Here is an 18,148-nt window from a genome sequence, read left to right as displayed (position 1 = left end):
AAAAACCTAAAATTTGAGATCTCTTGGTCAATTTGATGTATTGTGAATATGCAGATTAAGCTCTATGCAAAAAGATGGGATGCTGGGGCCAAATTTCTGAAAAGAAAAGTACTGTTTTCTTTGTTTAGTGTTTTACAATGTGAACAAAAACTGTGACTATCTTGTATCATGACATATTTACTTAAGAAATTAATTTAGATGCAGTGTTATGACAAAGTATTCATACCCCTAAAACCTTTTCACATTTTATTATGGTATACCGACAAACTTCAATGCATTTTATTAGAATTTTATGTGACAGACCAAAACAAAGCAGCTCAATAATAATATGGTTTTCAATTTTTTTTTTACAAACACAAATCTGAGAAGTTGAGCATGCATCTGTTATCAGCCCTACAGATTCAACATTTGAAAAATGTAAAAAAAACACCATCCCTGTACACTTGGCCTGATTGGATGGAGAGCATCTGAACATTATATTCAGGATTCACAGAAGGTCTGGACTTTGACTGGGCCACTCTGCCATTAATATGTTTTCATCTAAACATTCCATTGTAGCACTGCCTGTATGCTTAGGGTCATTGTCCTGCTAAAAGGTGAACCTCCACCCCATTCTCAAGTTTGTTGCAGACTTTAGCAGAGTTGATTCCAGAAATGTCCTGTTTTTAATTTCATCCATATTCCCATAAACTCTGGCCAGTTTCTATGTCCCTGCAGGGGAAAGCATCCCGACAGCATGGGGCTGTAACCACCATGTTTCATAGTGGGGATAGTGTGTTCAGGATGATGTGTTTGTTAGTAGTGTTAGAAAACGAATTTTTACTACTGAGTTTTTTTTTATATGAAATGTTGTGATTGTGTTTTTGTTTCTGAGCAGAATTTTTAAACACTAACCTTAAAAAAGAATCCGATTCCTCCTCTTGTTCCAGGTTCATTCTTCTCCCCATTTGGTTCTGATGTCTCAGTGTATCTGGTGTGGTCTTCTGCTGGCTCAGTTTGTGCTTTTGACCTATTGCTGCCCTCTGTAGGTTGATTAAGTATTAAGATTGGATCCTGCTGTTGAGGATCTGGTCCTCTTGCAGCTTCTGCAGCAGATTCTGTATGGTCACTCATGGAATCAGAGGAAAACCCCTGGCCCTCATCAATGGGTTCATCACTGCCTCCCTCCGGCTCTCCAACAGATGACAGTGACACCTGAATCAGGCTGCAGGGCTGTGTAGGACCATCACCTCTTTCTCCTTCACCACCTGCGCTATATGCAGCAGAGAGGGACAGAGTGTCGCTCTCAAAAGAGCACTCAGAAGGAGCACCGGAGCTGCTGCCTCCAGTGGTCCTTGGCCTCTCTTGTCTGAACTGAGGCAAGACTGGCAGTGCTCCAACTGACTCTGCATCCTCTTGCTCCAGCTCCAGGCTGAACTGGGTGGGTGTCTCACTCGAGCCAGTGTCTGAGGTGCTCTCGTCAGGCGGCAGTGGCTGGGCAGGCTGAGGAGACTCCTGAGGGGTCCGTAGTCCACCAATTCGGAAGGAAGATGACGTCTGGACCTGACACTTGCTGGGAGAGACACGGCGCAGGTGTGGAATGGTGTCCACATTCTGGGTTGGCGCTAAGACACGGTTAAGCGGAGGGAATTTGAGCTCAGATGGTCGTGGGTGAGCTTGGTGGTGGGGATGGGAGCTTTGTTTAGGACTGCGGGGAGATGATGAGGAGTGGAGTTTGGTTCGAGGAGCTGGGCACGAGCTGGAGATAATCACTTTGGGGGAGGTGGATGAGGAAGGAATGTGGGTGCGGCGGGATGGGGAAGAAGCAGCAGGGGGATTAGAAGCAGCAGGGATCACCCAAGCCTTAGTAGTGCTCCTGGAGGGAGTTCTCGTCGGTGTTCTCGGTGGTGTCTTTGTTGGGGTGTGAGGAGGGGTTTTGCAATTGCTTCTTGGGGTAGTTTTGGGTGTATTTCTGGGTCTTTGGTTGCTCATGAGCTGCTGCTGCTGTTCTGTTAGTTTCTGCATGTCTTTTTGGAGAGACTGTAGAGCTTCACTGAGCTTCTGCACCACTTCATTGTATTCCACGATAACACCCTCTCCTTTATCTGCTCCTTTTTCTCCTCCTTTCTCCACGTCTTTTTCTCCTCCTATTTCTGCTCCTTTCTGTTTCTCCCCTCCTTTTTTACTGTCCACAGAGAAGGTGACCTGTTTCTCCAAACGAGGAGGGTTGGAAACAGATGGCTTCTCCTTCTCTGTATCTTTCTCCTCCTCCTTTCTCAGTTGCTCCTCCATGCGACTTAAACGCTCCTCAAGGGTCAAATCATCCTCCTCAGCTCCATCCACTACCCCCTCTCCTCGCTCTCTTTTCAGCTGAAGAAAAGCATTTTTTCCAAGCCTCTGCCTGTGCTTCGCAAAAATAGCTTCGATCCGTTTCTTTTGAGCCTCGATATTTTTGCGTTTTTCCTCAAGTCGGGCTCCCAGTTCCCAGGCTTCAGAGCCCGGCTCAGACCCTCTGAGACCTGGACTGCCCTGTTGACCGGACGCTGGTGTGGAGGGGGTGTGTGGTGTGCCTGGGGTTGTTGGGGTTGGAGCTGAGGTTGACTCTTCTCCAGGGGTGGCGGGGTGTCTTCGTCTGTTGTCTCTGCGTTCAGCAAAGCTTGTCATGTGTGGACTGTTGTTGTTGTGAGTCCCTTTACCATTAGAGGGCCGAATATTCCCTGGGGCATTTCTGGGAGCATCATCTGATGCTTCAGAAGAGTCAATGCTGCCATCTCTTAGAACAGAATCATCATCACGCGACATATCAGAGTGCTTTCCTGATCTCTCTCTCCTACCTTGCCTCTCGGCATTCTCAACATTGCCTCTGACTGGCCGATACTGGACTACAGAGCGACAGGGAGCCGAGCTGCTGAGCCGAGAACTATCCTCTTCAGGGGAGTGCAGAAAGAAACCTGCAGGAGCTCCCTCTGGACACAGCCTAGGCTCCGGCCTGCCTGTAAGCACCTCTCGTCCATTCTTCTCAGTCAATCTTCCCTTTTTCTTATCTTTGCTGCCGGGTATATGAACCACTTGCCGAGCCTCCTCAATGGTCGGCAACTCTCCCAGCGGCGCTGTTTGTGCATAGGGGATCCAGGAGGAATGCTGCAATGGGGCTGAGGCGCTGACCAGGTGACTGAGTTCCTCTGGAGGGCTGAATGGGACACGAATCATTCCTGCTGATGCTGCCGGGGAGCTCAGAGCCGGGATGCCAGTGGTGAGGTTGTCGGTGCTGACAGAGCGAAAAACAGAATCTATTGGGTTTCCCATGACAATGTCAACATCACTGTCCAGGCCGAATGGGATGCTGAAAGTCACTGCTGACAGAGGACGACTGCAGAGAGGTGGGTGACGACACAAAGATGGATGCCAACAAGCATTTGAGAAGCAGAGACCACAGAAGCCAATAAGAAATAAAAATACAAATGCAACACATTTACAATTACAACAAGCTTTCATGTTTGCATACCTGATTTGTTTCTTTGTCCAGCTCTTGCTTTCTGAAAGTGGTAATTAAATATAATCAACAAAAGTGTAATAAAGCACCCAGTGCTGTTGAGATGCAAAATGTTATTATCATACCTGGCGACACTGGAGAGGAGATGGGCACAAAAGGTTGTTTGAAGATAAATGACGGAGAACCACTATCAGAGAAACAGAGTTATTTCATTATTGAAGTCTAGTTATTTAATTTTTAGCTTTTCTGGGTCCTGTTTGGCTTTTACAGATAAAGACAAATTTGCTGACACCAAACAAAAAAAAAAAAACTGTTATGAAGATGGGGATGTAGTTGACTTTCTAAAACAACAGAACACGCCTACTACGGACAATGTGACTCGCAGTCTGTGAGGACAGAACCAGGTATTGGACTTGGTAGGTTGAGTTTTAAAAGGTGAACATTCACCTGGGGAGGGGAAGGACAGAGGTTGTTGGGTAGCCGTAATTTTTGTTGACCGCTATTACTTTATTCTGGTTTATTTACTACAATCCAATATCCATCCCTTCAATATTCCTGCCTCTATATCCAAACTCTGTACCACTGATGTGATAGCTGAATGTCCTATTATAATAAATTATTCAAACACATCCTGGATCCAGCAGTCTCTGTAAAGGCCTACAGTGTGTCATGCAAATGACAGGACCCAACCATACGTCTGGATGGCATTTTTAAGGAATAAGATCGACTAGGAGGCTGGTATATTGGCTACAGTGATGGACTGGTTATTTTTTATATTTGTGGGGCTTAGAAAAGTCTCTGATTTCCAAAGAAAAGCATGTTTAAAAATAGAAAAGTTAGCCTTCTCATATTAATGTCTGTCTATATGAATCAGACCACATATTTTCCTCAAATCCAAGTCAACGTCTGATTGATTGACCAACTCCCACCTGACTAATCCATCCCTGAAGTTAGCGCCTACGGTGGAGCTGATGCCATTAACCTCAGCACACCATTGACCAATAAGCTGTTTCTGTGTGGGCCAATGATTGGAGGTGTTCTGTCATTTCTCTTTAATTTAGCAGTGTTAAATGTTCTGTTTATCCTCATCTTACCTTTTGCTTGTTTTGTGTATAATTTGTGCAAAAGTTATATAAGACACTGTGATGCTAAATGTAGTTTATCCAAGAAATTACTTTAAGTCTTAATCCCCGTCACATTACCACCTGGATCTGTCATGATTCAAAGGCAACATGTATTCTTAGAGTGACGTCAGGCCAGTTGGACAGCTGTTTCTGCTTAGACTTAACTGTCAACCTGCCAAGAGACTGGATCGGAACCTCGCTTCCATAGAGACCAGGCCGGTTCTGTGAGAGCCGAAACAGCAAAGAGTCAGACCCCATTTCAGGTGCTCTCTTTTTTTACTCTGGTGGTTGTCTGGTGCTCAGGCTGGTTACAAAGGTTGTCCCAAGGCTTTCATCTCATTACTTTCCTACTCTGAGATTAAAGTAAGTTATAACAGTGCAGAATTAGTCTATAAAATGCTTTCTTTTTTGGGTTCTGAGAACCTGATAAGCTCCTATTAATGCTTAGATTTTTAAGCATTTCTAGTTATTGTGCTTTCAAATTTTATTTATAATTTCTCTAAAATCAGTTTTGTAGATTACAATGAGAGTTGCTTGTTTAGTTGATTGATTTTACATTTTTAATTGAAGTGTTTTTTTTGTGCTGATTTGAAATAATAATAACCCCTCCTTGAACCGTCACCTTAACGTGGTGGAGGGGTTTGAGTGCTCAAATGATCCTAGAGGCTATGTTGTCTGGGGCCTAAATGCCCCTGGTAGGGTCTCCCATGGCAAACAGGTTCTAGGTGATGGGTCAGACAAAGAATGGTTCAAGAACCCCTCATGAAGAACACAATATCGAGGCACGTGACGTCGCCCGGTACGGCGGAGCCGGGGTCCCACCCTGGAGCCAGGCCTGGGGTCGGGACTCGTCGGAGAGCGCCTGGTGGCCGGGTTGCTCCTCGCGGGACCCGGCCGGGCCAAGCCCGAACGAGAGACGCGAGGCCATCCTCCAGTGGGCCCACCACCTGCAGGGGGAACCGTGAGGGACCGGTGCAAAGAGGATTGGGTGGCGGACGAAGGAGGAGACCTCAACGGCCCGATCCCCGGATGCTTAGGCTGGCTCTAGGGACGTGGAATGTCACCTCGCTGGGGGGGAAGGAGTCTGAGCTTGTGCGGGAGGTCGAGAGATATCGACTAGAAATAGTCGGGCTCGCCTCCACGCACAGCGTGGGCTCTGGAACCCATCTCCTTGAGAGGGGTTGGACTCTCTTCTTCTCTGGAGTGGCTCACGGGGAGAGGCGGCAGGCTGGTGTGGGTTTGCTTGTTGCCCCCCAGCTCAGCCGTCTCGTGTTGGGGTTTACCCCAGTGGATGAGAGGGTTGTATCCCTGCGCCTTCGGGTTGGGGAGAGGTCTCTGACTATCATTTCAGCCTACGGGCCGAGTGGTAGTGCGGAGTACCCTGCCTTCTTGGCGTCCCTGTCGGGGGTGCTGGATAGTGCCCCTCCCGGGGACTCCATTATTCTGCTGGGGGACTTCAACGCCCACGTGGGGAACGACAGTGACACCTGGAGAGGCGTGATCGGGAGGAATGGCCTCCCCGATCTGAATCCGAGTGGTGTTTTGTTATTGGACTTCTGCGCTAGTCACGGATTGTCCATAACGAACACCATGTTCAAACATAAGGGTGTCCATCAGTGCACTTGGCACCAGGACACCCTAGGCAGGAGGTCGATGATCGACTTTGTTGTCGTATCATCAGACCTTCGGCCGCATGTTTTGGACACTCGGGTGAAGAGAGGGGCTGAACTGTCCACTGATCATCACCTGGTGGTGAGTTGGATCCGCTGGAGGAGGAGAAAGCCGGACAGACTCGGCAGGCCCAAGCGCATAGTGAGGGTCTGCTGGGAACGCCTGGCGGAGCCCTCGGCCAGGGATGTATTCAACTCCCACCTCCGGGAGAGCCTCGACCAGATCCCGGGGGATGTTGGAGACATAGACTCAGAGTGGACCATGTTCTCTGCATCTATTGTCGATGCTGCTGCCCATAGCTGCGGCCGTAAGGTCTGCGGTGCCTGTCGTGGCGGCAATCCCAGAACCCGGTGGTGGACACCGGCAGTAAGGGATGCTGTTAAGCTGAAGAAGGAGTCCTATCAGCTGTGGTTGGCTTGTGGGACTCCTGAGGCGGCTGACGGGTACCGTGAGGCCAAGCGTGCTGCGGCCCGGGCTGTGGCAGAGGCAAAAACTCGGGCCTGGGAAGAGTTCGGTGAGGCCATGGAGAAGGACTACCGGTTGGCCTCGAAGCGATTCTGGCAAACCGTCCGACGCCTCAGGAGGGGGAAGCAGTGCTCTGCCAACACTGTTTATAGTGGGGGCGGGAGACTGCTGACCTCGACTGAGGACATTATCGGGCGGTGGAAGGAGTACTTCGAGGATCTCCTCAATCCTGCCATCACGCATTCCGTGGTGGAAACAGAGGCTGGGGACTCGGGGTTGGACTCTTTCATCACCCAGGCTGAAGTCACTGAGGTGGTTAAAAAGCTCCGCGGTGGCAAGGCTTCGGGGGTGGATGAGATCCGCCCTGAGTACCTCAAGTCTCTGGATGTTTTAGGGCTGTCATGGTTGACACGCCTCTTCAACATTGCGTGGCGGTCGGGGACAGTGCCTCTGGACTGGCAGACTGGGGTGGTGGTCCCCCTTTATAAGAAGGGGGACCGGAGGGTGTGTTCCAACTACAGGGGGATCACACTCCTCAGCCTCCCTGATAAGGCCTACGCCAGGGTATTGGAGAGGAGAGTCCGACCGATAGTCGAACCTCGGCTTCAGGAGGAACAGTGTGGTTTTCGTCCCAGCCGTGGAACACTGGACCAGCTCTATACCCTCTACAGGGTGCTCGAGGGTTCATGGGAGTTTGCCCAACCGGTTCACATGTGTTTTGTGGACCTGGAGAAGGCATTCGACTGTGTCCCTCGTGATGCCCTGTGGGGGGTGCTCCAGGAGTATGGAATCGGGGGCCCTTTATTAGGGGCCATCCGGTCCCTGTACGAGCGGAGCAGGAGTTTGGTCCGCATTGCCGGCACTAAGTCGGACCTGTTCCCAGTGCATGTTGGACTCCGGCAGGGCTGCCCTTTGTCGCCGGTCCTGTTCATAACTTTTATGGACAGGATTTCTAGACGCAGCCAAGGGCCGGAGGGGGTCTGGTTTGGGGACCAGTGGATTTCGTCTCTTCTTTTTGCGGATGACGTGGTCCTGCTGGCCCCCTCTAGCCAAGACCTACAGCATGCGCTGTGGCGGTTCGCAGCCGAGTGTGAAGCGGCTGGGATGAGGATCAGCTCCTCCAAGTCCGAGGCCATGGTACTCGACCGGAAAAGGGTGGCTTGTCCTCTTCAGGTTGGAGGGGAGTTCCTGCCTCAAGTGGAGGAGTTTAAGTATCTCGGGGTCTTGTTCACGAGTGAGGGAAGAATGGAGCGGGAGATCGACAGACGGATTGGTGCAGCTGCCACAGTAATGGGGGCGCTGTGCCGGTCCATTGTGGTGAAGAGAGAGCTGAGCCAAAAAGCAAAGCTCTCAATTTACTGGTCGGTCTACGTTCCTACCCTCACCTATGGCCATGAACTTTGGGTCATGACCGAAAGAACGAGATCACGGATACAAGCGGCTGAAATGAGCTTCCTCCGTAGGGTGGCCGGGCACTCCCTTAGAGATAGGGTGAGGAGCTCGGCCATCCGGGAGGGGCTCGGAGTAGAGCCGCTGCTCCTCCACATCGAGAGGAGCCAGTTGAGGTGGCTCGGGCATCTATACCGGATGCCTCCTGGACGCCTTCCTCGGGAGGTGTTCCAGGCACGTCCCACCAGGAGGAGGCCCAGGGGACGGCCCAGGACACGCTGGAGGGACTATGTCTCTCGGCTGGCCTGGGAACGCCTTGGGCTCCCCCTGGAGGAACTGGAGGAGGTGTCTGGAGAGAGGGACGTCTGGGCGTCTCTGCTGAGTCTGCTGCCCCCGCGACCCGGTCCTGGATAAGCGGAAGACGACGAACGAACGAACGAACGAACGATTTGAAATAAAAGTGAATTTATTGAATCCTTACAAACATAAAGAAATCTCCCTGGGCTTTTTTTAATGTGATGAAAATGTAATTATTTGCCAGGTGAACGCCTACAGATATTTCATATATTTAAATAAATAAAAATAGCATTGGTATAAAAGATGGTTGTGGATGGTAGATGGTTAATTGAATATTTTGTTGCTGCAACCTTTCCAGCAGTCAATGTCAACAAGCAATCTCTGAACTTCACAATGAGATGGCTACATTTGCCAGCAGTTATATCAGCCCACTCCTCCTGAGAAGCTGCTCAAGCTCTCTCGAGTTTGAACATTGGTGTGTCCACACTTCCACAGATGATCGGAAGCTTTTGTTTTATTAGTCAATTTTAGGTATGGTACGCATAATGGCACCCAACTACCCAGTAACATACAAATGGACTGAACCGATATAGCACAAGGGAACCCAATATCGAGGCACGTGACATCGCCCGGTACGGCGGAGCTGGGGTCCCACCCTGGAGCCAGGCCTGGGGTCGGGACTTGTCGGAGAGCGCCTGGTGGCCGGGTTGCTCCTCGCGGGACCCGGCCGGGCCAAGCCCGAACGAGAGACGCGAGGCCATCCCCCAGTGGGCCCACCACCTGCAGGGGGAACCGTGAGGGACCGGTGCAAAGAGGATTGGGTGGCGGACGAAGGAGGAGACCTCAACGGCCCGATCCCCGGATGCTTAGGCTGGCTCTAGGGACGTGGAATGTCACCTCGCTGGGGGGGAAGGAGCCTGAGCTTGTGCGGGAGGTCGAGAGATATTGACTAGAAATAGTCGGGCTCGCCTCCACGCACAGCGTGGGCTCTGGAACCCATCTCCTTGAAAGGGGTTGGACTCTTTTCTACTCTGGAGTGGCCCACGGGGAGAAGCGGCGGGCTGGTGTGGGTTTGCTTGTTGCCCCCCAGCTCAGCCGTCTCGTGTTGGGGTTTACCCCAGTGGATGAGAGGGTTGTATCCCTGTGCCTTCGGGTTGGGGAGAGGTCTCTGACTATCATTTCAGCCTACGGGCCGAGTGGTAGTGCAGAGTACCCTGCCTTCTTGGCGTCCCTGTCGGGGGTGCTGGAAAGTGCCCCTCCTGGGGACTCCATTATTCTGCTGGGGGACTTCAACGCCCACGTGGGGAACGACAGTGACACCTGGAGAGGCGTGATCGGGAGGAATGGCCTCCCCGATCTGAATCCAAGTGGTGTTTTGTTATTGGACTTCTGTGCTAGTCACGGATTGTCCATAACGAACACCATGTTCAAACATAAGGGTGTCCATCAGTGCACTTGGCACCAGGACACCCTAGGCAGGAGGTCGATGATCGACTTTGTTGTTGTAACATCAGACCTTCGGCCGCATGTTTTGGACACTCGGGTGAAGAGAGGGGCTGAGCTGTTCACTGATCATCACCTGGTGGTGAGTTGGATCCGCTGGAGGAGGAGAAAGCCGGACAGACTCGGCAGGCCCAAGCGCATAGGGAGGGTCTGCTGGGAACGCCTGGCGGAGCCCTCGGCCAGGGATGTATTCAACTCCCACCTCCGGGAGAGCTTCGACCAGATCCCGGGGGATGTTGGAGACATAGAGTCCGAGTGGACCATGTTCTCTGCATCTATTGTCGATGCTGCTGCCCATAGCTGCGGCCGTAAGGTCTGCGGTGCCTGTCGTGGCGGCAATCCCAGAACCCGGTGGTGGACACCGGCAGTAAGGGATGCTGTTAAGCTGAAGAAGGAGTCCTATCGGCTGTGGTTGGCTTGTGGGACTCCTGAGGCGGCTGACGGGTACCGTGAGGCCAAGCGTGCTGCGGCCCGGGCTGTGGCAGAGGCAAAAACTCGGGCCTGGGAAGAGTTCGGTGAGGCCATGGAGAAGGACTACCAGTTGGCCTCGAAGCGATTCTGGCAAACCGTCCGGCGCCTCAGGACGGGGAAGCAGTGCTTTGCCAACACTGTTTATAGTGGGGGCGGGAGACTGCTGACCTCGACTGAGGACATTATCGGGCGGTGGAAGGAGTACTTCGAGGATCTCCTCAATCCTGCCATCACGCATTCCGTGGTGGAAACAGAGGCTGGGGACTCGGGGTTGGACTCTTTCATCACCCAGGCTGAAGTCACCGAGGTGGTTAAAAAGCTCCGCGGTGGCAAGGCTTCGGGGGTGGATGAGATCCGCCCTGAGTACCTCAAGTGTCTGGATGTTGTAGGGCTGTCATGGTTGACACGCCTCTTCAACATTGCGTGGCGGTCGGGGACAGTGCCTCTGGACTGGCAGACTGGGGTGGTGGTCCCCCTTTATAAGAAGGGGGACCGGAGGGTGTGTTCCAACTACAGGGGGATCACACTCCTCAGCCTCCCTGATAAGGCCTACGCCAGGGTATTGGAGAGGAGAGTCCGACCGATAGTCGAACCTCGGCTTCAGGAGGAACAGTGTGGTTTTCGTCCCAGCCGTGGAACACTGGACCAGCTCTATACCCTCTACAGGGTGCTCGAGGGTTCATGGGAGTTTGCCCAACCGGTTCACATGTGTTTTGTGGACCTGGAGAAGGCATTTGACTGTGTCCCTCGTGATGCCCTGTGGGGGATGCTCCAGGAGTATGGAATCGGGGGCCCTTTATTAGGGGCCATCCGGTCCCTGTACGAGCGGAGCAGGAGTTTGGTCCGCATTGCCGGCACTAAGTCTGACCTGTTCCCAGTGCATGTTGGACTCCGGCAGGGCTGCCCTTTGTCGCCGGTCCTGTTCATAACTTTTATGGACAGGATTTCTAGACGCAGCCAAGGGCCGGAGGGGGTCTGGTTTGGGGACCAGTGGATTTCGTCTCTTCTTTTTGCAGATGACGTGGTCCTGCTGGCCCCCTCTAGCCAAGACCTACAGCATGCGCTGTGGCGGTTCGCAGCCGAGTGTGAAGCGGCTGGGATGAGGATCAGCTCCTCCAAGTCCGAGGCCATGGTACTCGACCGGAAAAGGGTGGCTTGTCCTCTTCAGGTTGGAGGGGAGTTCCTGCCTCAAGTGGAGGAGTTTAAGTATCTCGGGGTCTTGTTCACGAGTGAGGGAAGAATGGAGCGGGAGATCGACAGACGGATTGGTGCAGCTGCCACAGTAATGGGGGCGCTGTGCCTGTCCATTGTGGTGAAGAGAGAGCTGAGCCGAAAAGCAAAGCTCTCAATTTACCGGTCGGTCTACGTTCCTACCCTCACCTATGGCCATGAACTTTGGGTCATGACCGAAAGAACGAGATCACGGATACAAGCGGCTGAAATGAGCTTCCTCCGTAGGGTGGCCGGGCACTCCCTTAGAGATAGGGTGAGGAGCTCGGCCATCCGGGAGGAGCTTGGAGTAGAGCCGCTGCTCCTCCACATTGAGAGGAGCCAGTTGAGGTGGCTCGGGCATCTATACCGGATGCCTCCTGGACGCCTTCCTCGGGAGGTGTTCCAGGCACGTCCCACCGGGAGGAGGCCCAGGGGACGGCCCAGGACACGCTGGAGGGACTATGTCTCTCGGCTGGCCTGGGAACGCCTTGGGCTCCCCCTGGAGGAGCTGGAGCAGGTGTCTGGAGAGAGGGACGTCTGGGCGTCTCTGCTGAGTCTGCTGCCCCCGCGACCCGGTCCTGGATAAGCGGAAGACGACGAACGAACGAACGATATAGCACCTTTCCACTCAAAGCACTTTACACTAGAGCCACATTCACCCAGACGCACTCACATTCATTCACAGGCAATTTCAGGTTAAGGGGTTTGCCCAGGGGCACATCGACATGTAGCAGGAGGAAGCTGGAATCAAATCCACAACCTTCGGATTGCAAAATGACTACTCTTATCATTGAGCCACCGTCGACAGACAGACTGAATGGAAGATGACCTGTGAAGCTAATTAAGGTGGTACTCTTAGTTTAAACATGTCTATAATGAATGAACTGGTAGTCTCCTTAAGGGTACCAATAAATATGCTTATAATAGTTTAGAATATATTTGTAAAATAAACAAATATTTTTTTCTCACTATATTGTTTGCTCTATCAAATATTAGACAGCTGCTTTTTATTTGTTTCCTTTTTCAGGAGAAATTAATCATGTTTCAATTAGCTGAAGGAATAACAACAAATTTGTCCTCATCTGTATTTAAAATATTTATTTATTTGTTTATTTCTGGTTTTACTAAATTAAATATAGTTAAATCAGGACTTGATGTAAGACAATGAAATGTGTTAAACAGGATAGGCTGGTACCTGTTGCTGTTCCCACTGACAGGACTTGTGCAGCTGAGTAATCCTGACACATCTAAAAGATACACAAACACAGGGTTTGCGTTAGTAAAACATACACATAGCCATTATATAGGCAACAATGAAAGCTCAGTGAAGGCACTAACCTGTGAGGTCAATGGGTTGGATGGGCTTGACAAAATCAGGCTTCTTAACCTCAAACCACTCCAGCAGCTCTGCTATGAAGCTCATTATATTCAGCTACAGGAAAAGAATATATTACATTCTGCTTAGAAAGACATACTTTCAGTCTAAATAAGAAATAATGCTGATTAACATCATCCAAAGAGCTCAACTTTCAAACTGAAAAGCTGCGTTTTCACTAATCTCTGCACTAAGAGCTGATGCTGATGGCCAACTAGAGGTTGCTAAATTATCCTCCATCACGGCATTTGTGATGCACCAAGTCGACCACATTTCACCAGACTATACTTCTCTAAGAGTCTGTTTGTACGTACAAACATATACCTTTAGCATGGATTTATTTAAAATGTACATTCATTCTGAGGCACCAGACCTGGTTCTAATCCTTTAATTGTTCTCGATGAACAGCTCATCAGGCTCTCTGAAGGTTTTATAAAGTTTTGCTATAGACTTTAGCTGATTTTCCAATAATTTCTGGTCCATTTACCAGAGCAGGAGAGCAAGGTGCTTAAACAAAAACAGGGAAACTGAAAAGTAAAGGACTGAAGAAGAGGTTTTACTCCTGAAAATGATCTACAGCTGATGAACAGTATATAAAAGTTAGGTCCAGTAGCTTTTCAGAAATCAACTTTTTAGTGCTACACAAGTGAGCAATCTCACTCAGTAGGTACTAGGAATGAGTGGAAAAGCAGCCAAAATCCACAAAGTGGAAACAAAAGAAAACCTTTCATGACCATTAGAAAGCCAACAAAATATGTCTAGCAAGACCTCTTCAAATTATTAAAGGAAAGTCTGACAGCTTAGATGCAAAATAATAAATAATCAAGATGACACAAGACCTTTGCAGAGTACTGTATATCTGATGTTTAGGATAATCATTACTGTCAAAGATCTTCATGCCTACATGCAGAGCTGGAGGAGCGTAAAGCAGATCCTCAACAGCAAGGGGGCAGCAGCTCTGTAAGTTGCTCTCACAAAACTCCTTGATCATCTGCAGATTGTAGACGCTGTCAGCCACAGACATGGTGTCCTTCAGACAAACATCTGGAACCAGAACACACAGGGCCACATTAATGTACATGTATGCCTGCCTGCCTGTGACCCAGAATAACCATGAAGTTTACCTAACATAGTTAGCAAACATTATTATACAGATCTAGTTCAACACACCTGTTTATTTAAGTTCCTTTGTTTTCAGGCAAGCCTAGTAAACATGTATCAAAAGCCTTGAGGTAAACTAATTGCTATATTGCAGTAGCACAATCTTACTCAAAAAACTTTAGAAGAATGGTCATGGTCATTTTGGAGACTTGGAGCCCAAAGAGAAGAGTTCTCAACTAGGGAGACCTGCAGTTGTTTGAATGATAAACTTTTTATTATATAAAGTTTTTATCCAATTATATCTGTTCAATTTCTGGTTGTTTTTTTTTTTACCTTTTCATTATTGCTCTGACTGCAGACGTGGCCAATATGTAATTTCTTTACTTACATAAATACAACTGTTTTAGATGAACGGCATGTTTCCTTGTCTTTACCGTTTTGAAGTGTGGCCAAAAGAAACAGACATTCAAAGACAAAAAGTCCTGATTTTATAAATACAATTCATATACAACTAAATTGAATTAAAAAAGCAAAGTATAAATCGAAAAAAAACTTTAGCTGCGTTAAATGCTCCATCGTCGCTACAAGCTCATCCAGGAGGAGTGAATGCTACAAGTCACTGACTCGATGCAATCTGCTGGGTTTCCTTAAATAGAAAACTTTTTAACCAATTTGAATAAATAACTGAATCTGACTTCACTGTTTGATAGTTAGGATTAATTGGAATGTATGAACCCGACTTGAAATCTGTATGATTCGACTGAATTGACGTTGTAAAGTGCCTTGAGATGACGTGTTGTGAATTGGTGCTATACAAATAAAACTGAATTGAAAAACTAAATTGAACGAGGCACCACAGATTTTGTTGGAATGCATAAATGCAGTTAGATTTTTTCCATATTACATTCAATGTGAGATAATGTTACTGCAAGAAAACATGATGTATGGATTTATACACGTCTTTAACAAGGGCACCAAATACTGTGAAATAAGCGGTAAGATTTCAGCCAATTATTTAAATAGTGCATGAGCTAAATGTTAGCACGTTTTAAACCATTGCATGAATTTTTACATGCAGCATCAGTGTGTGTTTTTGTTAGTACCCTCTAGAGGTAGAAGGCTGGGGCAGTAGTAGTGCAGAACAGCAGCTATAGCGCAGCCATTAGACAGATCTTTGACCGCAGAAACCAAAGGAAAAGTAGGAGTCAGCTTGGACTGTACTTTGTCCTTTCTATAGCGAATCTAGAGAAGAACAAGACAGGACAGGAAAAAGATCTTTAGACAGGCGGGGAAAAAGAAAGAGTTCACCAAACTCAGAAAAAAGAAAGCACGAAGATAGATGAGCTCAGATATGACAGGAAACAGCTGTGTTGTGCACAAATAAAAGTTACAAATTTAAACTAGACTGAAAAGAAGCAAATGAAATACAGTACAGGGTTCCGGTGCAGTCTGGGAAAGTTTGGAATTTGGTTAAAGTTTTTTCCAGGTTTGGATAAATATGGAAAAAGAACCCATCCATCCATCCATCCATCCATCCATCCATCCATCCATCCATCCATCCATCCATCCATCCATCCATCAGTTCTTGCAGACTCCCTGATTAAATCTTGATGTATATAAGCCTTGAAGTTTGTATTTAGGAACATTTGTGTTTAGATTTTTGAAATGGGCTCTTTGGCAGGAATTATGTGTAGGAATCCTGTAAACAAGAACCAGCCAGCGCAGGCTTTCCATCACATGAGAATCAAAAGCATGGACTCAAACTGTGAAGCCAGGCAAACGGACACAAAGCACAAGCTGCATTTAATAAATACTTGCACACACATACACATTCATCGACCAGATGGTGCCGAGCAAAGCTTAATCGTGAAAAGAAAAAGGTCATGAAAAAGGCCTTGGTTAGAAAAATATGAGTGAAAACAAGAATGTGTCATCCAATGTCCATGCAACAGAAACAGAATTGACACTTCTAATAGTTTAAAGTCTTTCAAATTAAATGTAAAAATGTGTGAATGCTACTGCTTGGATGGTGTCCCCCGGTTATCATCCAGGTGAGACAAACAAAAAAGGTGCTACATGACTCTGGGTGCATCAACTGTACTTCTGCTGCACAGCCTTGTTGGAGGAGGTTGAAGATGTTCAAACATCAACACTCTGCCTCCTTTAACATGACTTTCCAACACAAAAACATCAGTTTGAGTAAACTGTGCTGAGAGCTGATGAGTTAAAGCTGAACCATCGAGCTTCAGGGCTGGTGCAGCGGTTAGTGTGAAATCAGTCAGTCGGGTCGAAGGTGAGTGGTGTGGCGATCGATTGGTCAGTCAGACAGTCGGATGGGAGTGAGAGCAGAGCGAGGTGTAATACGTTACCACAGGAGGTTTATTCCCCGACTCCTTCAAACAAAAAGCGATAGCATGCTGGATGGGGAGGGATGGCAGAGAGAGGGAAATAGTCATAAATGACAAGGGGGACGGTCATCATGGACACCACCACACCACAACGTCACATGGCTCTGCTCTGAAGATAGAGGAGGAGAGAGAGGAGAGGGAAATACTGTCCCGTGCAAAATTACTCATACCTTTTGAGCTTTTACATGTTTTGTCACATCATAATCACAAACAACATATTTTATGTGGTAGAGACCAATTCAAAGTAGAGCATAATTGTGAAGTTGAAGCAAAATGATTCATGGTTTTTAACCTTTTTTACGAATAAAAATCTGAAAAGCGTGACATGTATCCATATGGTCCACTTTACTCCGATTCCCCCAAATAAAACCCACTTTAGCCAACTGCCTTTAATACAGCAGTTCTGTGAAGGCCTCAGAGGTTTGTTAGAGAACATTTGTCAAGAATGTGGAAGAAGGTGCTCTGGTCAGATGACACTAAAGTTTAATTTTCTAGCCTAAATACAAAACACTGTGGGAAGGAAAACTAAGACTGGATGGAACTAAATACAAGACAATCCTGAAAGACAACCCATTAGAGGCTGCAAAAGACCTGAGACTGGAGCGGAGGCTCACGTTCCAGCAGAACGACGACCCTGAACACACAGCCAGACCTACACCAGAAAGGCTGTGATCAAAATGTATGCAGACCTAAATTCAATTGAGAATCTGTGGCAAAACTTGAAAACAGATCTTCACGAATGTGCCAAAATTTCAGTCTCTAGATGTACAAAGCTAGTAGAGACATACGGCAAAAATAATTGCATCTGTGGTTGCAGCAAAAGGTTGTTCTACAAAGTTGTTATTTGGGTTATAGATTTTTTATTTGTAAAAATGTTGAAATCCATCATCTATACATACTTTTCCATACAGGGTCCTAGGGGAGCTGATGTCTATCTCCAGCGGTCATGGGACAAAAGGTAAGGTACACTCTGGACAGTTCGCCAGCTGATAACAGAGAAGCACAGGACTAACAACCATACACGCAAACACCTAAGGGCAATTTAGTGGTACCAATATACCTAACAGTCATGTTTTGGGACTGTGGGAGGAAGCTGGAGTACCTGGAGAGAACCCACGCATGCACGAGGAGAACATGCAAACTCCAAGCAGAAAGACCCCAGCCCAGGATTCAAACCCAGGACCTTCTTGCTGCAATGCAACAGTGCTACCAACTGCACCACCTTGCAGCCCCTATTGAAAACCATTTTTCTTCCAATATACAAAGATGCACTATTTGGGTTGGTCTATCACATAAAATCCATATAAAATACACTGACATTTGTGGTTGTAATGTGGCAAACTGTGGAAGAGTCCAGGGAGTATGACTACTTCTGAAATACACTATGTTTTACCTCCCTCTGCTCCTTTCCAACACCCAACTTCTTTCCCTTGACTCATTTAATCCAATGATTGAATGTAAATGTCAGAAACACATTTACAAGCATCAGTTTGTAACAAAACGCAGCTACAGATCATGTAACACAGACAAACGCTCACTTTATATCCTTAGAGGATGTTTTAGCAGTAGTGATCCTTCAAACCCTATTTCACAGGAGGACACATAAGAAATATGTGCGGCATTTCCAACAGGCACAATAAGGTCAGCCACATCAGACAGA

General features: G+C 48.1%; 1 protein-coding gene across 8 annotated transcripts in view; it reads right to left on the bottom strand.

Moving 5' to 3' along the window:
* Positions 1-18,148, bottom strand: part of LOC124868826 (calmodulin-regulated spectrin-associated protein 3-like) — a 31,508-nt gene that overhangs the window by 4,907 nt on the left and 8,453 nt on the right. For 4 of the 8 annotated variants that reach the window (XM_047366431.1, XM_047366434.1, XM_047366432.1 and 1 more), the window contains 8 exons: positions 16,450-16,497; positions 15,184-15,322; positions 13,884-14,023; positions 12,943-13,036; positions 12,800-12,851; positions 3,598-3,659; positions 3,485-3,515; positions 895-3,349 (listed from right to left, as the gene is read on the bottom strand). In XM_047366431.1, the coding sequence (XP_047222387.1) occupies positions 895-3,349; positions 3,485-3,515; positions 3,598-3,659; positions 12,800-12,851; positions 12,943-13,036; positions 13,884-14,023; positions 15,184-15,322; positions 16,450-16,497 (3,021 nt within the window). The remainder of the gene's footprint in view (positions 1-894; positions 3,350-3,484; positions 3,516-3,597; positions 3,660-12,799; positions 12,852-12,942; positions 13,037-13,883; positions 14,024-15,183; positions 15,323-16,449; positions 16,498-18,148) is intronic. The other 4 variants (XM_047366433.1, XM_047366437.1, XM_047366438.1 and 1 more) reach the window with 2 other exon arrangements.

This window comes from Girardinichthys multiradiatus, chromosome 5 (genome assembly GCF_021462225.1).
Source record: "Girardinichthys multiradiatus isolate DD_20200921_A chromosome 5, DD_fGirMul_XY1, whole genome shotgun sequence".
NCBI lineage: Eukaryota > Metazoa > Chordata > Actinopteri > Cyprinodontiformes > Goodeidae > Girardinichthys > Girardinichthys multiradiatus.
The sequence above is the reverse complement of the archived record's forward strand: the minus strand, read 5'-3'. Positions and strand labels throughout refer to the sequence as shown.